This window comes from Eleginops maclovinus, chromosome 1 (assembly GCF_036324505.1).
Source record: "Eleginops maclovinus isolate JMC-PN-2008 ecotype Puerto Natales chromosome 1, JC_Emac_rtc_rv5, whole genome shotgun sequence".
Classification (NCBI taxonomy): Eukaryota; Metazoa; Chordata; class Actinopteri; order Perciformes; family Eleginopidae; genus Eleginops; species Eleginops maclovinus.
In genome coordinates this window covers 8,538,188-8,562,155 of record NC_086349.1, presented here as the reverse complement: position 1 = coordinate 8,562,155, position 23,968 = coordinate 8,538,188, and the positions used below count along the sequence as shown (strand labels likewise).

The 23,968-nt window shown below is 43.7% G+C and overlaps 1 protein-coding gene across 3 annotated transcripts; it reads left to right on the top strand.

Annotated features, from left to right (window-relative positions):
* Positions 1-1,123: 1,123 nt before the first annotated feature.
* On the top strand, positions 1,124-23,498 carry epha2b (eph receptor A2 b). Of its 3 annotated transcripts, none has more exons than XM_063883337.1 (17): positions 1,124-1,290; positions 2,028-2,107; positions 3,648-4,296; positions 14,722-14,877; positions 15,034-15,393; positions 15,675-15,805; positions 15,915-16,086; positions 16,176-16,275; positions 16,947-17,002; positions 17,121-17,246; positions 17,947-18,132; positions 18,247-18,308; positions 18,425-18,634; positions 18,775-18,924; positions 19,060-19,253; positions 20,018-20,173; positions 21,585-23,498. In XM_063883337.1, the coding sequence occupies exons 1-17, from the start codon at positions 1,206-1,208 to the stop codon at positions 21,691-21,693; spliced, it is 2,982 nt and encodes a 993-aa protein (XP_063739407.1). In that variant the 5' UTR covers positions 1,124-1,205; the 3' UTR covers positions 21,694-23,498. The 3 variants fall into 3 exon arrangements, with proteins under 3 accessions (XP_063739407.1, XP_063739402.1, XP_063739393.1); XM_063883332.1 differs by having other exon boundaries at positions 17,947-18,144; XM_063883323.1 differs by having other exon boundaries at positions 17,947-18,153.
* The last annotated feature ends 470 nt before the right edge of the window (positions 23,499-23,968 follow it).

Sequence of the window (23,968 nt, the reverse complement as noted above, 5' to 3'; positions counted from 1 at the left end):
GGGATGCTCGCAACAAAGGGACGTCAAGTAAAGCAGCTCCCGCTCCTTCTCTCTCGTATTCAATGTGGATTCTAAATCAATATCTCCATGCAAATTATTGTGTTGCCCTGCAGGCTGCTTTACAGTCAGGTAGGCTAAACTGTAACCAGTGGTGCCTTCTAGTAACCTCCTGTAAACTCTACTTCTATTGGATTGAAGGAGAGTGGTACTTGAAAGTTACATAGAAAGTAAACTGTGCAGATTTAGTATACATTACTTGAAACATTTAAAGATAAACATTGAAACATTAAAAGACAATTGCTTCTTTATGAATTACTTAAACAAGGATTGAGTAGAACTCTCTATGTATGATGTTTATCCAGCAAATTCGTTTCCACAATAAGGCCTGAGAAAAATCTAAGTAACCAGGTCATGATTTCTGGAAAGAGACATGAGCTTTGACACGAGTTAAACTGCAAGAAACGTGCAATCCAGTTCCATTTGAATCATTATTATAATCAGAAATCAGAAAGTTGTCCATTCAACAGTGGGAAAATGTACAGTGTCACAAAAGGAACAGTACAGATGATGGTATCAATCAATTAAGTAGGTCATAAATATACAACGTGAAATAATTGAAAGATAGGCTATACATTATTGATAGAAAAAGAAAACCTTGCTATGGACGATATATTTAACACTTCATTTATAAATACCACTACAAGTAAGAGAAGCAAACATAGATATAGGGGGGAGTAATATTATACATTTATTCTGATGACATATTGGCGTGTCCATAGTGGACCAGTAGACATTCATATTGCTGTACCTGGAATTCGAACTTTAGGAATTTCCCATTTTCGCGTTCCCCAATTTAGCAAAATAACAACATTTCCGACAGTCCCTGAAAGTTGCAAAAGTTTCTCATGCGCAGCTATCTCCTCCTCCTTCCCCGCCCCTAAACACACACACACACACACACACACACACACACACACACACACACACACACACACACACACACACACACACACACACACACACACACACACACACACACACACACACACACACACACACACACACACACACACACATTCCAACGGGGGGAGGAGTCTGTGACGAGCTGCTGGCCCGTTTGTGAATGAGCAGCAGAGAGTAGCGCTCGCGCACCTCTCGGAGTCCCAGCCAAGCCCAAGAGCGGAAAGGAAGGAAAAGTTTGCCAGATGGATTTCTCTGCCGGATTCAGACCTTTATTATTTTCATATGTACTCATTAATGGCATACTCATCACTCTACAGACTAAAGAAGGTGAGTTTCTTCTTTAAACTGTTTGCCAAACGTTGATTATGTTAAATTGAAGGAAGCAACGCGTGCCATGCGGGGAACCTCCTTAAAGGAACTTTAAAACCAGGAAACACACTTTCTTAATCTTGTGACAGTCGTGCAGCCTCTCTAAGTCGTGTTTTTTAAACACCTTATAATAATAGAAAAATGTTCCCTGTTGAAGTTTCATATTTAATCACTAATCCTTGGTTAAACGTACTGCATGTGCGCTGCTCTAAACTTTCTAACACCTGCAGGTGAATACCGCAGAGACTTGTCTGCAATACGTTCCTAAAAACTATAAACTTGAATTGTTTTTCTTGTTTTATTATCTTTTTTAATGGTGTATATATATTCATTTTATACCTATTACTTGGACATTCACAAAATCAAGTATTTGAAAGTTAATTCTAGTTCTTGACAATTAAAATGGCAACGTTTTATGCACACTTTATTTATTTATTTTTTAATTAGAAAAAGCCTTGTTGAAATAGATATATAACGTTATAGATATATTTACATCCTGTCAGCTATTGGGTTATAATGCTGTATTATAATGCAATGTTTAACAAATTTAAAAAAAACCAACTGTCATCTGTTATGTTTTCTTTTAAAGTAACAGAGGTCAGAGGACTTTTATTAGCTCTGAGTCAAAATGAGTGTATTCGGATGAATTTAAAGCCTAATTCTCATGTACTGACCGTGTTCTCATATCTCCACAGAGGTGCTTTTGGATATGAGGGCAACAGGAGGTGAACTGGGCTGGTTGACATGGCCCTTGGATCAGGCAGACAAGCCCGGGGTGAGTATCTCTCCCGTCTTTTCCTCCAGCTCCCACGTTCCCACTTGGAATTTTACTTATGATAAAAACGCATTGGAAAAAATGTACAGGAAGGGCCCCGGCCGCACTGAGAGCCCCCAGTGAAATTATTCTTTTTTTGACCATTTGACTTGTGTGGTTAACCTCGTGTGTGTACATGTCAGGTTGCTATAAATCTGGGAGTTAGAGCCTAATGGTTGCTTGAGCATGGATATGAGATGTAGTTGTAGGATCCTATCAGGAGCTGCCTGCAGAGCACTGCATGTCTGGGCTACACCAAAGCTCAGGCAGACAGAATAGCTGCTAGCTCTGAACTGGGAATACTTGTGGCTTCTTGCGGTTTCAAGGCTTCAGCTGCAGAATTGTATGTTAGAGAGCAATTAACTTTTAAAGTTTGCAGCATGTGGTACCTCTTTTCAGAGGGGGAGGGTAGCTTGAGCCATCAGTCAGAGCTACCTTTTCCTCAAACTAGGCTATAATGTCTACGTTTAGAGATGCGTCTGGATAATGGCTATATTATTGCACCCAAATTCTGTGGTTATCTCTCTGCCAGAATACAGGAGGCTTGTGTGCCTTCTTCCATATTGTGGTTTCAAAGTAATTGACCAGTCAGGCTCATGCAAATTCACTGTAAATAGCCTCATTTCAAGTGCTGATGACCCAAAGGCATATGCAGACATGCTGCTCACAGTGGCTAACCTACTTTTAAGAAGGGTTTCACTGCTTTAAATAACTACTTTGACATTTTAGTTTCACTGTTTGCACTAATAAGCATCAGGTGTTGTATTTTCTCGTTGGAATTTTTTTGGGATTGTGCAGACTTTTCTCATGTAACTACACATCACTTATCATAATTATTATTTCAAGTTTTAAAGAGCCCTTATAAAACAGGAGTTCACCAGCTGTTTAATAGAGGTGTTGGATCTGCTGTTGAACATCAAGTTTTTACACAAAGCCACACACTCGGCCAACAAAGCACATTCCTTTTAATTAATAGCACGATGGTTACATGCAGAGAGCAAACCACAGGTTCTGCCCCTGTGGGGGCCAGTGGTTCGTCAAGAGCCAAGGTTATGTTAAAACATACTTTCACTTTTCATTTTAAATATTTGTGGCAGTATTTTGTATGTGAGCTTCAACGCTATTTAGTGAATGTTATGGTTGTGCATGTCTGAATTAGAAATCATTTTCGCAATGCCAGAAATGCTTTCTCACATTAAGCCCTTGAGGTTTTCTGTATTGTTGTTCTGTAAAGGCCCATACAGTTGAGTTATCATGTTGACAAAATTTGTTTTGGCTGTGAAGGATAGCTGAAATATTCAGGGGGAGCAATTAGCAACATGTATAGCCATGGGTTCCCCTACACATGGACTGTTTTTGTTCCCAGGATTAGATTACAGTGCCATGGTGCCGTTTTATTTTTGCTTCCCTTATAGCCTTGGTTCAGCCCGGTATACTTAGGAGCTCCCAGGAGTCTGGGTTCGTAATTCTAACCGTGTTGGTTTGTGTGGTTTTATTTCAGTGGGAGGTCACCCAGAGGACCCTGAACGGCTCTCAGTTCTACACCTACTCTGTCTGCAATGTCGGGGAACGTGAGCAGGACAACTGGCTGCGCACCACCTTCATCCAGCGGCGTCCATCAGCATCTCGGGTTTTCGTTGAACTTCAATTCATCGTACGCGACTGCAACTCTTTCGATGCCACGTCGCTGACCTGCAAGGAAACCTTCAACCTCTTCACATCTGAGTCGGATGCAGATGTGGGGACCACCTTCCGCAAGGGCCAGTTTAAGAAAGTTGCCACCATTGCACCTGACGAGATCACCAGCAAAAACGAGATGCGCATCAACACTGAGACACGGGTAGTGGAGAACCTGTCTAGAAAAGGCTTCTACTTGGCTTTTCAAGACATCGGAGCCTGCGTCGCCCTTCTCTCAACCAGGGTCTACTACAAAACTTGCCCGGCCACAGTGAAGAGCCTCGCTTCTTTCCCGGAGACCGTGGCCGGAGGCGAGAACCAGGCACTGAGGGAAGTGAGCGGCGTGTGCGTGGATAACGCCGTCAGCGAGGATTTGCCTCGCATCTACTGCACTGTGGATGGGGAGTGGGTGGTACCAGTCGGACAGTGCCAGTGCAAACCAGGCTATGAAGAAGTCAAAGATGCGTGTCAGGGTAAGTGCGTGCTATCGAATCGTTTGTATTTGGAAAGGTCTTCCTACCCTCAGGCAGTTCACCAGGTTTAGTTGTTAAAGCCACGCAGTTCTCATTGGAATGTGTTTCTATAACGGCCATTCTGCAATACGCACCATACCTTTTTTGCTTTAATTGCCACTGGTTGTAAAACAAGGCTGTATGCCAGAAATGCAGAATTTATCATAGGTGTTATTATCATTGTTCAGAGGAATTCTCCCCTTGGCTAACACGGCTTCTCAGCAATGGAAGGAATGCGAATGCCTACTGGTACATGTCTCGGCATCATCCCTGACCTTGAACAGATACCAATAAAATGAGCATGTGCTTTTGAGTTTCAGCTATGATTCTATAGGATTAGCATATATTGTGGAAATGTTTGTGCAGGCAAGATATTGTACTTCTGCTTTAAAATGATAAACCACTTGTGTGATCAAGGTTCAAATTGGGCAATGACAAAAGCTTTCAATCTGGGTAACACCTACAGGTTTTAAAAGCCCAATTAAGTATTTGATTGTGAAATAAATGTCTCATTTTGTAGCACAAAACATGATGTACAAATATTTAAAGGGTTTTATTTTGGTCCAGTTACCACACGTTTAAAGAATGTTTAAGTCATGCTCAAACACTCTTCATGGTACACAATTTACAGCTGATTGCGTCAGGTTATTTCCGGCTCGCTCATTATCATCAGTTCTCTTATCTTGATATGGGTGTGATACATAGTCCAACCATAACTCAGCCCTTTGACTCTGTAGCTTTGGCTGTGTTGTGTTTAAAGGTTCTGCTAAGAAAGGCTTTGATTGTTGTGGGAAGGGCTGTCAGGGTGACAGAAAGTGATCAAAGAAACCGGAAGGCTACTGTACTGTGATGGATTAGCATCTTCAAGGCTGGTCGGTTAAGTGGGATGGAAGGGGGGGGGGTATAAGGCGGAGGAAGGATGAAGATTCTGAGCTTCACTGACTTTGTTCATCTCAAGCATCACAGAAAACAGAGAGGCCCTCCTCTAAGTGCGCATCCATCTCCCCCTCTTCCCTCCTCTGTTTTCATGAGTTTACTGAGCCTCAGCTTTGGTGGTGTATTGTTTGACTCCAGCGGGGCAGTGAACATACAACACAGGTCTGGCATGCAAGGGCCTGTTGAGATCTGCTCCATGACCGAACACCTAAAGACTCCTATCCTCCTCTTTTTTTTTTCTGCAGCTCTTGTTTACACACACACACACATGCCCTGAAACACACACCTTAATCCCACTCTGGAACACACACCTTAGACTGGAATTATAAATCCCCATGCACATGTTTATAATAGATTCACTTTCCCACTTAGTTTCCCACCCAATGGCAACACAGCGATAAAAGTGATGAAGTTTTCTGTCAGTGAACTGTTTTAGCTACAGGAAAGTGCCAGGTAAGATGATTAGGGAGGAGGCGGCGGAGCAGGAGAGGCAGGAAGGAGTAAAAGAAAAGTCATACAAAAGTGACACAGAGGTTGTGTTTAGTGGAGGGGTGTGATTTTAAAACAGAGAGAAGTGAAGAATGGAATGTAAAGGTAGGCGAACAATGAAGCGCTGTGTTTTCCCCCGTGAGGCCGGAGGAGCCCACCTCCATCTCCACCTCCACCTCCTCTCCCTGTTGGTTGGTACATTCCTGGTTAGTTTGCTGAGGAGGAGCCTCCCAACATTACACCAGACCTGTGGAATTCCCAAGGGGGGAAGAGCAGCTCCGGGTCAAGGCCTCGCATAAAAATGACTAAACAAAGAAACCCCCCCCAAAAAACTACCAAGATGAAGTCAATGGAGAGGTCAGAGACGTATGAGGTCAGTTGCAGATGAAGGTGGAAATTAATCACAGGACTGCGGTGCGGGGCCCAGATGAATGGTTCCAAAGGCTTAAAGTGGAATCTCATACAGACACGCAGTTAATCATTCTCCCGACGTCTTTCCTGTATTGCGTCGCTGTCCGGGGAGTGGACGAACCACAAAACTCCAATTGTGGTGGTTTTTCTTACTTAGGTTGAAAGTTTCCATGTTCAGTGATGTGTTCACTCAGTTTTATTGCTCCTCGGGCCCCTGGGACCTGTTAAAGTAGCAATCTGTGACTTTATCTGGTTTTTGTCTCCGTCTCCTCATCAGCACTGTGGTGTTTTTGGCTCGGGGATCACTCGTCCATCAAATTGCATTTTCGGGATTTTTTTTTCTCCCTTAAGCTCCAATTGAGGTTTCTCCTCTCAGTGGCCGTCATTGCTCATGTTGTAACCACAGAGTCTGTCTTTGGGACAAACAAACTCTAAACATAAAAAGGCATCACCTCCTGTAGAAAACCTACCACAGTGTTCAGAGCCACAATTGTAAAAACTTTGATGAAGTAGTTGTAAATCAGTCAGCAGTAGTCTTTTGCATTTCATGAAGACATTACCGACTTCTATAAAGGAGATTTATTTATTTTGGCTCCAAAAATAAATGAGTGTCAATTTCTAAACAAATCAGAAATAGAACAGTGAAAGCTGCTCGCAACATTTACGACTATTGCCACAAGGCCTTTGTGTTTTCTCTCAAGTTAATTGCTCTGAAACTCTCTTTTTTTTGTATTTGCTTTCCTTTTCCCCATCCGTTCTTACTCCCAGCGATGGTGTACAGTAATACAACTTTTTAATCTTGTTATTTAACATTATTATAAACTATCATTCTGAAAGAAGTATTCAAAACATTTATGTAAGAAAACAAAAATAAGCAGAATGGTTCCTGTGAGTATTATCATTTTGTATGTTTCTTGATATATTATGTATAATGAATAATATAGCTATGCAGTATTTTTGTTGTAGGTGGTGAGGTTCTTCAACTGGTAATTGAATCCATACCAATTCATCATATTTAGAAATGTATGCATTTTGAATGAAAAAAGCTGAATAACAACACGATATTTACGTAAATGTGCTACAGTAGGAGCACAAGGCATTATACAACAGTACTACAAGCTCAGGAGAATTAAACTTGATAAAAGTGGTTGACTAAATAATAAGTAAATTAAAAACAAATATACATTCAGTCAAAAAAAAAAAACAGAGCAGCAGCAGCTTTCAGTGTGTGCATAATTAAATTAATTCTCCACCTGCTTTAGATCAGGATGGCGTGCGTTTCATCAACTAAGCGAGGAAAAACATTCTTTTTGTAATTCTGGAAAAAAGTCTTAACTTTTATTCTGCAATTAAGCGGTTGGCTTTTAAAATCAACGACAGCACTGCGGGTTTCCACTTATGACTCACTGTTGACACTGGCACAGTTTTCCTCCGTTACCTATCACCCGTTTCCTTACCCATAATCCTCCCTGCCACAATAGAACTGCATACCGTGTGTCACCCCTACAAAGGAGCATGGGCTGCCCTGGCTGGTCCTCAGGATTGTGTTTTTAAAACAGCCTCATCAGCCACTCTAAAGCCTCAACAAATAAGGCTTAATCCTGCGTCAAGGTTTCCACAAGGCCGTATAGAAAAAGCGAGACGCATTGTGATATATTTGGACTGCCGAGTGCACTTTTGGTGTCTTGGTGAAACATGGTGTCTCTCACTGGAACAACTGTCCACTGAATTCCAGTAAAGTATTTATTCCTCTCGTCAAAGAGGTTCCAGTAAAAACATTTTCTCTCTCCCCCACTCCTTTCGTCTCCATCCCTGTCTCCACACTCATCCTCAGCTGACGTAACAAACAGTTGGTGACTAAGTTGTAGTTGTGTGCCTGTGCGCTGTGGTGAGCCATTTGTATGGGTAGTAATTGACTTGGGTGTGTTTGTGCTTTTTAAGTAACTACTGGTTTTCCATGCTTTTTGCCTTTGTGCCATCTCTTTTGCCGTCCTCTACCTCTATCCCCACATCCTGCCTGTCCCTGAAGAGCCTTTTCTATTTAAGCCCTAATTTTCCACTCCTCTTGTTGTATTTATTTGATAGTTTCTTATCTCAACACATTATTCCCGTCACAATTTTCCAGTTCTTAATGCAGACGTACAGTGTTGCGCAGTCAGTCCCAAGTACAACAAACTGACAAAGACTTATTTCCTTCGTGTGTTATGTTCTTGTTGTCCGTAAAATCACAGAGAGACTGTTGTTGTTAGCTAGTGTGCGGGTCATGAATATGACACCAATTGAGTTTAAACATCCCGTATCACACGACCCTGATGGGACTATTTAGACTGCGTACAGTTCTCACTGGTAAATACATTTCTCTTCCACTGACTCGTAAAGATAAATAGAGGCTAAATTGGAACAATGCTGCCAATCCGAGAGTTTCTAGTGGAGAGGGATAAAAATAAAAAACTACTGGCCCTGTTCACATAGTGGTTAAGGCATTTAGTTGAGGTGAAATGTAAACTTTAGCTTTTGTTTTGTTGGTGAACTTTATGATGGAGTTTGGGCTTTGGAACGCTGATTGTTCACTCCAAAGTACATCCCAAAGAAAGCTAAAGATCAAGTCTTTCAAGGCCAATAGTCTTTGAATCTGCTGGTACCTGGAGCCAACCGGTTCATCCTAATCACCCCAAACCTTTTAAGACCAAAGTCGTCTCGTGCAAGTTTAGCTTATCTGATGGAAAGTTTACAAAGGGACGAGAACACAGCACCACACCTCAGGGACTCTGGGATTTGATTTATCTGGCTTACGGTGGATTTCACATAATGAAATTATCTCATGCTGCAGGATAATGCCCACATTGACATTTTCTGCTCGACCGAATTCTCTTAGCTCTTTATCTCTTTAGCCAGTCTCAAATATTGAAATAAAAAAAAGTTGTAAATCTTATTGGACAACGCTGCTTATTTAGATGCACGGGCTGAATATAAACTCTCTTTTCTGCCTCTGCTCTGGAAAGCCACCGTGATTAATTTAAGTGTGTGGATTCCTCAGATCTCGTGCCAAGGTAACGTCTGCCTAGCGGGCTGAACTTAAGGGAGTTGGTTAGATAATGGGGGGGACTCTGAACGCACTTTCAAGTGGTGTCATGCACCGTCTTGTTGGGCCACGTTCGGAGTGAACAGAATACTGGCAATTATTGTGAACAAGATGACAGGAAATGTAGCAAAGAGAAGATCTGCTGGCCTTTGTGACACTTTAATGTGGATTAGAGCAAATTGTACTGTTGTGGTTGAGGTGTCAGACTGTGTAGAACACATTCAGTATGAACTATTCAATCAGATATATCGCATTTAGATTGACTAAGCAGTGCCTGCATTGTTTATAGGGAAGGTCGACATGTTAACTCCCACAACAGACGGTTTTCAAGCTAGAATAAAGCAAGAATGTTACAATAAACATAGCATGGGAGACTTTTCAACTTGGCACATTAGCTTTAAGCTTTATTTATTCTTGACAACCCCACATCTCAGATATTGTCAACATGTAGGTTGATATGACTAGCTAAATTGTAAGCTTACAGTGACATTCTTACATTTGCACATTCAGCAAGCACAGGGCAACATATGTATTCATTTAGAGTTTGGTTAGTTGTCATCTGATGAAGTCCTATGTTCTTTCAGCCCTGGTTGGCCTCTACCAAATATATCTGGGTCTTGGTAGATGAGGAAATTTGTTAAGCTGGCCTGTAACAGTGTTCAAAAGAATGAGGTTTGAACACTGGGAAGCCATAACTATGATTCAAAAAATCTCTGACCCAAGGAATTTGTTTCTTTAATACAACTATCAACCAATTATGTGTGTTCAGTCTCCTATTCAGTTTGTGAATATATGCCAAAAGCCTAATAGCTGAACCTCAGCAATTGTTGGCTTTTTACTCTGTGTGTGTTGGTCGCAGTGGGAAAGTTGGGAAATATTTTCTCTTGGTGACATTCCTGAGCCTGGGGGCTGTGTGTGTGTTTATGTGTGTGTTGTGATGGGGGACTCCAGAGCAATGTGAAGCACATTGTATTGTACTGCTAGTGTGTGAGCTCAGCACTTTCCTTCCCCCATGTCAGTCAGTCAGTTCCCCCCAGCACCGAACACCACCCACCCACCCTTCACTGCTAACAGGACGAGCTTGCAGCGGAAACCGGAGGTCACCTAATCCCTCAGTGACTCCCCGACCCGTTGGCTCAGGGCTTTCCATTGTCGCTCTATACTGAGCGGCCTAGCTCAGCCACTTTCCATTTTGTTTTCCTGCCTGATAAGTCATTTCGTTTATTGGTGCATTTTGTCCCATTTTTGCCCCTTCCCTTGTAACAAGGAAGCAGACGGCTGTCGGCATGCAGTGTGTGACCTGTTGGCTCAGCGTGCTGCAGTTAAATAGTGTTGCGTTTGCCACCTGGCTGTCTGGATTTGACCAGCCACAAGGAGACACATGAAAATTGAGTGCATGACTGTGGCCTTACCAATCCTGGCTGACATTTAAGTTACAGACCGACTTTATCGTCAGCCAGGATTTTTAAAAAGTATCTAGTTTACTTTAAACCATGTTGAGTATGGTTTGTGCCTTCTTGACTCCACTTTTCACTCCCTGTATTCTCCTACTTTTTTGAGAGCCTGAGTGGATAGAGGGAGGTAGAGGAGAAAGGGATCAGGGAATTTATTGTGTTTGTTAACAACCCCTAGATGAAAGCCTGAGAGCAATTGTAAACCAGATGTAATGCCCTTACAGCTGCTCCATTGGTCAGCTAATCCTTTTGACTAATGTCTCCCTCCCCTCCCACACGCACACACTTCCATCGGCCTCTACACCTTTACTACCCCCCACTCCCCCCTCCCTTACTCTACCTCTGTGACCCCTGGCTCACGTTACCGGCTCACCTCCCCCATCAGAGACCCCCATTGTTCTACCACAACCCCACTCCCCCAAAATGCTAATGACATGTTGTCACCCCGAATACAAACAAAATGACATGACATATTTCAATTACGGTTCAGACCAACTCAGGAATGGAAAAGGGGGCAGGGGGGAGAAGTAAAGTATAAGGAACCAGACAAAGCAATGCCTCCAGGTATATTTGGGGAGCTGCCCTAATAAAAATCCACACTTCATATTTATTTCTTGTGGATTTATTTTACATTTAGTTGTACTTCTGGATTTAACCTCCCTCAGCAGAGGGCAAGCCCCCGGGTGCTGCTGCAACTCTTTTTCCCTCCTCCTCCTCCTCCTCCTCCTCCTCCTCCTCCCTCCTCACTGCGAACATGTGTTTGTTTTACTTGGCCACCGACTCCCTGTAAGCCATGCGCAGTTTAACTCACATTTACCCTGAGGCAGACATGACCTTCTGCCTTTTAAAAAGCCCAGCGCCGGACTCGATTGTGGGGGCCCCCCAACCACTTACCCCTCCAGTCCTAAGGGCGATCTGTTGTCAAGCCACCATGTTACCCATTCATCCTTCTATCCGACCATGCATTCATCACTGTCGCCATCTCATCCATCTTAACTTCTGTCGGGAGGTGGGCACTTGGGGGGGGGGGGCTCCCACTCCAGAGCCACTCGGGGCTCCCAGAATGTAACAGGCCCCTGCACTCACTCTCAATAAACAAACACAGAGCCACTCAAGGCGCATGGGGCCTCTCAAATGACAAACAGTTCCTTGCTCTGCAGCAACAGACAGGGGAAAAATGGCCAGTCCAAGTTTGTCAGATGTTTCAAGTCAGATGAGGCTGAGAGACTTTTGTTTATGAGAGGAAAAGCGTCTCGCCCCCCGCCCCTGGCTTGAATTTAGTGCCCGCGCTCATGTCGGGTTGATACATTTTGGCTTCCTTTTCGGTTATTATTCTGTCTCAGGACTCTGGTAGTCTCTGTGCTGGTTCTTCATGTGGTCACGCTTCCCTGTGTTTCCATGCTTTGATTGGCTGCTCTAGGAAGGAAGGCTGCATCAGCCTCACACTTCCTGCTTCCTGTTGTGTCCAGCAACAATTCAAAGCGACCGCCCCCCCTCCACCTTCTCTGTTGAACCAAGAAGTTTCCTCTCACCGGACTTTGCTCTTTTGTCGAGGAATCCTCCTGTTAAATGTCTCAGCAGCGAGTCATCTAGTTTAATTTACTGTCAGTGTGACTCACCTAATCAAGGAACACAAACTCATTCACCTTCCTGATGGAGGAATAGGCTGATACTGAATCTGCAGTGGGGCTGCTTTGCTGCACGCCTCCTGATGGGTGGTGTGCACTGGAATGCATCTTGATTATAGAGGCGGCTTACAGTGTAAGGCCATCATCTCCGCAGACCTGACCACGATGCATTGCAGCCCGAACTGTAGCGCCAAAAAGAGGCTAGTCCTCCTCTCTTCAGTTGCCATGTGGCATTTAGGCTATTCCCATCTGCAATGCTAGTGTGTGTGTTTTTTTTCTTTCAGCATTTGAATGGCATGGCATTCTCCTTGCCTGCTGGTCAGTGGTGAATGGCAATGTTAATGGGTTAGCTGGGAGTCTTTTTAGTGAGGACTGAGAGGAGAGAAAGGAGGGGAGGAAGGAATTCGGGGATTACGAGGAGGAGAGGTAGGGGTATGAATCGGGGTTCGGGGCAGCAGCTGTTCCCCCGTCTCAATGGAAGAGTTCACCCTGGCTTGTCCCTTTCCTTTCTCCCCTCTTTTCTTCAGTCCTCAGCAGGATACAGTACTCCTCTCTTTCTTTCTTGAACCTTCTGTTCCTTCATAGCACCTCTCTGCTGCCTCACCCCAACCTCTGCCTTGTCGCGTTAATGAGTAGCAGTGACTGTTAGTGAAACAGCTGGCCGACACAGAGATGCTGTCTTGAGTGGAGGATTGAGAACAATCTTTAAGTGTAACACACTTAAAGATTGTTCTCATGCTGAGTGTCTCATTCCACCATTGTTGTTTCAGTCTTCAGTTAATGCACACCTCCTTACAGCAGCGCGGCCGCAACTCTGTGAACCCCAATGATAGATAAAATTGAGTGGAAGGGACACTCATGGTCAATCGAGTAAATCCTTTTGATATGTCTTAAATGGAGTGGGAGCCGTGTACTATTTGTCTTCTCTGTGGTCACTTTTGGCTTCCATATGAACTTCATTCAAGTTAACCGCAGTGAACGTCGAGAAAGACCAAGACAGTATCTCTGAGTGAACCTGATATTGTCTTTGTCCTTGGTTCTGCTTCTCAATTTGCCTCTAATAAAATCCGACATTGAACCTTCGCCTCGGTCACTGGCGTGAAGTTCAATCTCTCACACATGCTTTATTTCTCCTCTTTCTACCTTCTCTTTCTCTCTAGTAACTTTCATTTTTTTTTCTGTCTCGTGTCCGTCTTATCCTGTTGTCCTTTGGCCTACATCTTGGCTCTCATTTGCATTGTCAACATCTCATGACATCTGTCAGGAGCTATTTAAACGCTGTAGGCAAACGACTTAGAAGGAAGGAAACGTGTGCGTGTGCGTGTGCGTGTGTGCGTGTGTGTGCGTGCGGGCGTGTGTGTGTGTGTGTTTCTGAATTGCCTTGGCAGAGGGACATGAACAGGTGACAGGCAGTGGACATAATCCCTCTTCTGATGTCAGATTTACCCATGTGTCCCCGGGTGTGCTTTGCATACATGTATGTGTATTTAGTGCATACATATGGGTGTTGGTCCATGTGTGCAGTGCATACATGAATGTGTGTGTCTGTGTGTGTATCGATGTGTGATGGTGCGAGGACATAAGCAGCAGCCTTTGGAATGCTCTTGCAGAGTTAAAGTAGGGCCTTCTCATTTTCACTTTCCTTTACAGCACGCTCTCTCGAAAAATTTCACACCGTATTAAGTTCATATTTCACCACCGCTACGCACAGCTGGATTCTCTACCTGGATTTCTCTCTTCAGAGTTGGACATGTGAAATTAGATGTCATCTAATCTGGGCGATACAGTTTAAAAGTCTACATGCAGGTCTGTGAAAGAAAAAAAGAAATGTTAGGTGCAAACCAATCATCTGCTTTAGACACGTCACTATGTTTTCTTTGCTCTCTCCGGATTTTCATTGCCTTTCTTTCTGTCAAAGCACTGAAGACTGACTTACTGTCATGGAATGTGGGAAGACGGGTTGTGTTTGTTGTGTGAGAGCCGGTAAGAAAGCAGCATCCGGAGGGGGGTTGGTGGTTTTAACAGTAAAGAGTAGGAGTGCCGACGAAGCAGGGAGTCTGCGTTTTTATTTCTGGGTTGGGTTCATATGAGCAGCAGCTGGAATGGACAGTTTTAATGAGTAGAGTCAACACAGTGCAGAGCCTTGACTCTGTTTTCCCTCCCGTATCTCTGTCCAGATCCGACCTTTGGCCTTGACATAATAACATGTCCACTCAACCATGTTTTGTTGCGTGGAGGGTGATAAGTTCACAGCATTGCCGATCCTTCAAAGAGACCTGAACATCTGGAAGAACTGGATGTGCACTTTGTCGAATGACATTTTGCCTGAAGTCACTGTTGTCCTTACTCACCTATCTAATGCAAATATCTGTTTTTTTGTATGCAGAATGTCAGCCAGGCTTCTTCAAAGACTCATCATCCAGTGACAAGTGTGAGCAATGTCCTGCCAACACCCAGCGGCTGGACTCTGGGGCTTTGTTGTGTCCCTGCATGGAGGGCTTCTACCGTGCTCCCTCTGACCCCCCTACTGGATCCTGCTCAGGTAATAATTCACCTAGATCTCGAATGTTTAGGAATATTTGCTTCGATGTTTGATAGCCCATTTTGAGACTAAATAGTGTGACTGTCATGTCCAAAAAGTATCCCCCACACTTTTCATCTTCCCTGCTTCTCTTAAACATAAATCTTTTTTCATCAGGCCTCCCCTCCCCACCACGAGACCTCACAGCCACCACCACCCAGCTCTCCGCAGGAAAACTCCTCCTCTCATGGAGCCCGCCTGAAGACACCGGAGGTCGAACCGACATCACCTACAGCGTTGAATGCCAGCGCTGCGATGGCATTGTGTGCCAGGCCTGTGGAGAGAAAATCCGATACGAGCCGTCCAGCACCGGCCTGACCCAAACCAAAGTCTCCGTGAGGGAGTTGGACGCTCACCTCAATTACACCTTCACCGTGGAGGCACATAGCGGCGTGTCGCTGTTCGCAAGTCAAGCATCTCCCCAGGCTTTTAGACCGCCATCTACCAGCGCTCTGACTACATCTCTGCACTACACAGGTGAGTGCTGCTGATATGAGGCAGTGGAGTGATGCTATCTGTGCTGCAGTAATGGCAGATGCTATCTGTGAGGTAGTGACAGCTCTGCATGTCGAATCGTGCTGCAGAAGGGAGATTAAATTAATTTAACTTAACTTCGGAACTGATTAAACATGGATTGCAGATCCAACTGACCGATAAACGCTAGTGTGCTCTCAGATTATCAGGAACGAGTGAAGCTGTATGTTTTAAGGTTTTTACATCACAGAGATACTCAAGTATTCTCTACCTTCTGCCTTCAGACCCGCCAAAGATTACCACGATGCGACTGGTGGAAAAGACTCCCACCAGCTTGTCCCTTTCCTGGGATGTAACACCCCGGCCTCCGGCCCAACCCCGGCCCAACCGCTATGAACTGACCTATCGCAAGAAGGTGAGTCTGTCTTGTTAATTCTCCTCATTTTATCTTCAGAAAATGTGATCTGTAACTTCAACATAAAAAATCTTTTTTGACACATGTCTCCCCAATTTCCCTCTCTCAGGATGATAACCTGGATGTGACTACCTACATTGTGCTCCTCCTGGAGAAGAATTCTGTGCAGATCATGGATCTGGCCCCAGGCACAGCCTATCTGTTCAGGGTGCAGGCCCTTAGCAGTGATGGCAACCCTGGAGGCTCCAGCATGGAGGAACAATTTGAGACCTCTCATGAAGGTATATAGGAGAGACAATATGGGAAAAAGTTGAATAAGCTTTGTTCAAGAATGGGAACGCTGACTTTTCCTTTACTTGCCTTTCTCCAGGACGCCTAACTCAGACCAAAACGGCAGGCATCCTTGGCGCAGCGGTTGGAGGAGCGGCCATGTTGTTCATTGTGGTCGTGGTCCTGTTCCTGCGCAGACGGTCAGTCCTCGCCCCCCTCGGCTGCCCTCCCTGTCTTTCTGTCCTGTTAATCAGACAAAATGCGCCCTCCTTCACTTGCTTCCTCTCTCATTCTTCTGCCCTTCCTTTGTGGGGCCTCCAAATGCCCTTTGCATTCACACTTTCCTCACCTCACTCTTTCTCTCTTCCTTTAGCCAACTTTCTCTTTCACTTTATCTGGATCTGTGTCCCAGCACTCACTGGGGAAGAATTTACATTGAATGTGCTTTGTCACTGCTCAATGGTTATGTTCTAGTGAGTGTTGGGGCCTTTGAAAGGAAATTGGTCCAGGGTGGTACATTGTTGGTGATAAGAGGCGCTTGGCTCTTTCTGTACCAGCCTACAGGCACTTTGTAAAGGTGACCTAGGCCTATACTGTAGTAGACTGTAGCCCGTCTGTCCACCTCCCCCCCGCCTGCTTGTCTGTCTTTGAGACGTTTAAATCGGCCTGGCAAACACAGTTTATCCCCAGCCTTTATCAAAGTGCCGCCTTTTGTTTGAATGGAAGCGTTGCACCAGTGTCGGATCCTTTTGAAAAAGAATTAACAAAGGTTGCTATGTGCTATTGATATTAAAGCTGACCACAAAAACGATCATTTGTTCTATGAAAGTGGGATATTAATTTTCAGATGGGTTTTTATCTTTTTATGCAGGAAAAGAAATTCTCACTCCAGGCAAGGACCAGAGGACACATATTTCTCAAGCTCAGGTAGGCAAAAACATCTATCTGTAATCTCTTTATCTCATTTAATTTAAAAACTTTTAATCTTTTTCTTTTTGTTTGACCATTTATTAACATACACCAATTTATTTGTTTCCCCTCACAGAGCAATTGAAGCCTCTGAAGACCTACGTTGATCCTCATACTTACGAGGACCCCAACATAGCCGTCCTGAAATTTGCCACAGAAATCCACCCCAGCCACATTAGCAAACAGAAAGTCATCGGAGCCGGTGAGTGACAACCCTGCCGAGACAATCTTTCTGTTGGGCTTAACTCAAAGATGTTAAAAGATTTATCCAATCCTCGTAATTCGCTGTTTTTATTGTGCATTTTCCACGGCTTTAGAAGGCTGACTGACAGTGGTTACTTTTGCGAGATTAACATCTATCTGGCTGAGTTCTCCCACAACAAGTTGAGACAATTTGTTGTCAGGCAACTCTTGGCGGTGTGCTTTTGGCTCAAGGTGACAAAAACAATTACACAAAGACAGTGTTGCAGAAACAGTATTCTAGAAGGATATCAGAGCACCTTCCTGGATCCCTGCCCAGATTTCTTGGTGATACGTTTATTCAAGTGCGACCACCTTTACCCTTTAGACCAACAGTCTTTCTTTCAATATACACCCCCTATCCAGTTCCCACGACCATGCCCCCCCACCCTTTTCTCCTCATGTGACAGCTGATTCCCATGCCTCCACACCACAGGCCATCCACCAATTACACAACATAGGCCATCTTTCAACACCCACCCAGAACACACCTCTGTGAGACAGCCTCAGGCAAAATAGCCGCAGAGACTTCCTTGTTTTCCTTCTGTTGCACAGCACACCCCTGCAGCTAGTAACCTGAGAAGAAGAATCAAACACACACATTCCACTGATATTTACTTTTCTTATTCAATCGTCTCATTGATGTTGTTGTTTTCCTGCAGGGGAGTTCGGTGAGGTGTATCGCGGCATCCTGAAGGCTCCAGGGAGGAAAGAAGTTGCAGTGGCGATTAAGACACTGAAGCCGGGATACACGGAGAAGCAAAGGCAGGACTTCCTAAGCGAGGCCTCCATCATGGGCCAATTCTCTCACCAGAACATCATTCGGTTGGAAGGGGTGGTCACCAAATGTAAGGATTTCTGTGAGTTTTGTAAGGTTTTTTTTTACTTCTCTTTCAGTATTCTCACCTGATTTTGGGGCCAGTTTGGGAACATGATTTGTTGCTTTTTTTCTGTGTGTGCAGTCAAACATGCGATGATTGTGACTGAGTACATGGAGAATGGAGCACTGGACAGATACCTCAAGGTAAGTCAACCACACACCATACCCGTGACATTGCACATTTTCCCCTTTACTGTACTATCATATCTGTTTCTGTTTCTTTTCTCTTAATTAAATCTGTGATCCTTTTCCCCCATTAGGACCATGATGGTGAGTTTCCCTCCTTCCAGCTGGTGGGCATGCTGCGCGGCATTGCTGCCGGCATGAAGTACCTCTCTGACATGAGCTACGTACACCGCGACCTAGCTGCCCGCAACATCCTCGTCAACAATGAACTGGAGTGTAAAGTGTCAGACTTTGGACTGTCCAGGGTGCTGGAGGATGATCCTGAGGGGACATACACTACAAGTGTGAGTAGATAGATGTATGACTTCCTGTTAGCTTAAAGCTAAATAGATTAGCTTTTAAATAGATTGAGACATATCTAGATTAGAGTAAGGACTTGTTTTTCTTCCTCTGTCTCTAACTTGAAGCCTTTTTACCTTTACAGGGAGGTAAGATCCCCATTCGCTGGACTGCTCCAGAGGCAATAGCATACAGGAAGTTCACCTCAGCTAGCGATGTGTGGAGTTTTGGCATCGTCATGTGGGAGGTCATGGCCTTTGGCGAGAGGCCTTACTGGGATATGAGTAACCATGAGGTAAGTTTACAAATCACATTTTTCTCTGAGGCTTGTTGCTGTTAGAGACACATTTTTAGGTCTAAAGATGTTATGAGAACATATTTGAAGAAATATGCTGGTGAGAGAAGATCTAAATAATCACTTTTTTTGCAGGTGATGAAGGCTATCAACGAGGCGTTTAGGCTGCCTGCGCCCATGGACTGCCCCTCCGCTGTTTACCAGCTGATGCTGCAGTGCTGGCTCCAGGATCGCTCCAAGAGGCCGCGCTTTGGAGACATCGTCAACCTTCTGGACAAGCTGTTGCGGAGCCCAGACTCCCTTAAAACCATCGCAGACTTTGACCCACGGTAATATTTATTTACATTCCAGTAAATAAAGGCTTGACATGCAAGTGCAGCCATGAGTAGCTGACACTATCAGCCCTCAGATAATGAAAACAACCCTGTAAACCAAACGTTTGCAATACTTTAAATATAACACATCTCAGTCTTACTTCAGCTTGCTCCACCTATATTTCAGGTTTCTTTCTGGTTGGTTTTGCTATCTGTCTTTATATGGCATAAAACCCTGAAGCTCTGTTGGATTAAAAGGAAATGGCATTAGGGATATTGTAATATGGTATCATGTCTTCCACACTCCTGTCTTGTCTCCGTAGACTTGATTGTTGAATCGACAGTCTTGGGACTTGGATCTGCTTCAAAACAGCAGCTTCCCATTTACTTGTGGTGGTATTTAGCGGTAGTTCGGGGAAGGAAGGGAATGGCTTTAAGATGTTCTACTTAAACCTCATAGAGGACAAACTGACACCTTGCCTGCCAGGCTAATGAAAGAAACATGTACACTCCAGGCAGGGAATTACTGCAGCTATAATGTAATTGTCTGCATGAATGCATAGTTTCCCTTTTATGCTGGTGCATCGAGTAAAAAAACGGTGAGAAAGGACAAAAGGCTGTCGTGTTCATACCTTAATCTGCTCTCGTCCCGACTGCCCTAACTGGTTTTTATCACCTACTGGTTTCCTGCGCGGTAATTGCAGTCTTCAGTCAGCCGCCTTTGTTGTGGGTAGGCCTGGTGATTATCATCATTTGGATCTACTTTTCTCTGCTTGCAGCATATCCATTCGCCTGCCTAGCACCAGCGGCTCGGACGGTTCCCCCTTCAGGTCGGTGTCTGAGTGGCTGGAGTCTATCAAGATGAGTCAGTACAGCGAGAACTTCGCCTGCGCTGGGGTCGTCACCATGGACCAGGTCCTGCAAATGAAGAACGAGTAAGTGGGGCATGATTTAGGATTTGGGTCATATCTCATAATATATTCTCATGTATTTATTTTTTATACTTGTTAAGTATTTTTTTGGCAAGGAAGAGCAACATTTTGTTGTCAAATTATTGCATTAATTATTACCAACACCACAAAGGCTGTTATGGACTTCCCCTTTAGAAGTTTATGCGTTTGTTTTCCTACAATTCTCTGCCCTTTAACAGCCAACAGAATAGTTTGCGCACAATATAATCTCCAACCTCAGTTACAACTTGAGAAATGTTTGGATGGAAAAAGTAATGTAGGGAAGGAGAAGGAGTGGGCTCATTTGTGGTAAGCCGGTGGTGGTTGCCTGTGGTCGCTGCAGTCCTTATTCTTCTTTCCTCTTCATTCTTCCTCTCAATCCTCCCTTCACCCCCACACACACACTAGCGACCCTGTGCAGCACTTTTGCTAAAGCCCACAAAAAAACACCAGTTGTTTAGGGCAAAGGCTTTTTCGTGGCTTCTTCAACATTAAAGGAGGGGAGGAAGAGGAGAGGATAGCCTGTGGAGAAGGGGCAGCTAGGTGGGATTAAGAGACTGAAATAGATGGATGAGATTTGAAGCCCCATAGCCGGAACATCTGCACTTCTAGAAAGATTGAAGAGGTGCGCTCAGAGTGTACCCCATGAACTTATCCCAGGGTTTTTTAAGGCAATTCGATCTTCTCAGATGTGCAAGAGCGCTAAGGGGGCAATTTAATAAAATGGACTGTGTGAGGCACATAGTGCTGAGTGAGGCACATAGTATATGGTTGTTTTGGGGCAATAATGAAGGCCAGAGGTTTTCCTAACCGCATGACCCCCCCCCCCTCTGCCATGGTATACGTATCTCAGTTGGTCTTGGGCATCATTTGAAGATGGTGCAGACTGTAAAGCAGACGACAAACCCCTTTGAAGTATTTGTCATACAGAATGGTGTGATTTCATGGCCCCATGTTTTCATCTCAGGGCATCTGGTAGCACTCTGGAAAAACCAGCAGTTATTTACGACCCACCCTCTGCTTGCCAGACGAGTGATCATGGTCAACAGGGAGAATCCTCGTTAAGTAATTAAGGCTGTAATTAAGGCTTTGACTTTGCTGCTGCTCAGTTTCAGAGCTTTTGCAGGTTTGCATCATGTGTCTCGTGAAGGGCGAAACCCCCCAGTTCTTATCCTTTAATGTAGTAGATCAATCAAAACCTCTGCAGACTTGAAGCTCACCCCCACCTTGCTGCGATTGTTCAGCCGTGGAGCTCGAGGCTGGTATTTCAGCATATTGGATGATTGCTAAGACTTGATAGGCAGGAAGGATGTGCTTGAAAAGTGTTGGAACGAGTCCAAGGTGTAAATCCATGTGCAGCTCTTCTTATATCCTGTCACGTCTCTTTATTTCACAGGGATATCAAGAACATTGGGGTGAGGCTGCCTGGCCATTTGAAAAGAATTGCCTACAGCATCTTGGGTTTAAAGGACCAGACCAGCACCCTCAGCGTCTTTGCAGTGTGATCCTGACAACGTAAAGGGACTAAACTTGGCACTGAAGCCGGCAGCCTTTTGAACTCTTAGCTGAGCTGGAGCGACACTGCAGGCGCGGCCTCGGATCAGCAGGACCAAGAGAACTTTGCCATCCAATCAGGCCGACTAAATCAGACTGACTTAATGTACATTTTAAATTTCTTCATGTTATCCACGCAGGAATGGAGCAAATATACAACAATAGATGTATCACGTAGACTCTGTATATTTAGATATCTATTTTTACTATACACATCTTCTGTACAGTCACAATTCATTGCTCATGCATTTATTTTTCCCCCTTCATTTTCGCATTCCTGCTTCATAAAAATCAACAATTAAGCGAGTTCTGGGAACAACTTAAGTTGCACCCTGAGCTTGTTGCGTTTAGTTTGAAACAAACAAGGGAAGCACAGTAAGTGTGATGGTGTGTGAGCAGTGGAGCCCTGCCCATGCTCAGGTTGCGGTTGGTGCTGATGTCATGGCGTCTCCCTTTTAATTGGCACTTTGGTCCATTTCCTGTAAGACCAATGAGGACGGAGCGTCGGCAGGGCTGGAATGAGCTTGAGCTGGCCAAGTTAAAGAGACGGTGCTGCTTAGGTTTATAAACACAGATGGACTTGCTGTTGTTACTGGCCTTCTGCTGGCTTTGTGTTGAAATTAAGCTATAATCTTATATGTAATGTTATATGAAAAAAAGAGGATATATTTGAGGTACTCGCTGTGTACAGATTACCAAACACATTGGGATTACAATTTTTTATGTAGCACTTGGATCAGAAATCCTGCTGTCTTGGTTCGTCTGAGTTAGAGTTAATGGGAGATTACACACAAAAAAATATATATAGAAGAAAAGTGAGAAAATAGCAATCCATCTGTCTGTAGCGTGCCGGTTATTAAGAGTGAGTAGTAAGTAGACAGTAAAGTTTGCTAAAAAAAAATGCAATGCCACTGGAAAAAAAAATGTAATGATGAGCAGTTGTGGTTGAAATGATTTCATACTTAATAACAGATTGGTTTGCAATTTCAACATCTCATATTAATTTGTGGAAACTTTAAAAATATCCAATTATATTTCTGTGTGACATGTTGATGGGATGAAAATATATGCTTTGGACAATTAGGTGCCCGGCTCGCTCCAGACATTCAAAAACACATTTGAAGTGCCTGTTTTTGTAACATTAGCGGGAGTTTGCTTCTGTCACCTTTTAATGAGGCGACTCTCCAGTGTATCGGGAAGTGTATAGTGGACAGTTTCCCTAGTGCTCTTAATCGATGACTGCAAATCATTGTGTTACTGATGTTCAACTTCCTTTACTTGAATTTTTACTGTATTTTCAAATGTATCCATGATTCTATTGTAGCTGATAGACCCATCTTTGGAAAAGGGATTTTTTTCTTGTTTTTTTTAATACTCTGGTTTACTGGTTGCAATTAGATTTTGTACATTTTGTATAATTTTACTTTTTACCACATACCGAAACTGATTATTTTTCACTTTCCAAAGTCTCCTTACTTTGCTGTCTTTCCAAACATTTTGAGAGTTCCTTCATCAAATTCCTTCCCTTTTTTGCCTGTTGTTTTATACTGTATTTAATAGCCTATTTATTTTGTACTTTTATTTATTTATGCTGATAAACACTGAGCTGGGATTCTAATTGAAGGTTGTGCTCTCATTCTGGATAATAATAATAATAAAAAAGCTCTAATGTCCCATTTTTCTATTCCTTATTCATCCTTACCAGAAATGTTCTGCATTGCATTTAATTAACAATAAAGTCCTAAAATGAAATTGGCACAGCCTGCTGTATGATTGACGCAAAGCAGAGCAGAGGTATGCTTTATTTGTTTTAAACTGTACCAGGATGTTTATACTTCCTCCTGGATATCCTCATAATGCTGCTCGATGGTTTAATTCCAGAGTTGGAATCTGTAATAAACATGTGAGTGTTTCATTACCTGCAGGGGAAACATAGGTCTAACAGTGGTGGAATGTAACCAAAAGCTATTTATCCAAGTAATGTACTTTAAGTACACATTTATTGTAATAGAGCTTAATGCTTCTACTCCAGCTCATCTCAAGGACTTTTTATTAATTATTATCAACAGCTTTGATGAAATGAAAAAGTATGAGTTCCTTCATGAGTGTGTCCTACTTTTTCAGCTAAATAAACTACTTAAAAATGAATAGCGGGAAAATGCATCATCACATGATGACAACAGGGCTGTTTTTTTTTGGGGGGGGGGGGGGCATTGTTCACACAGG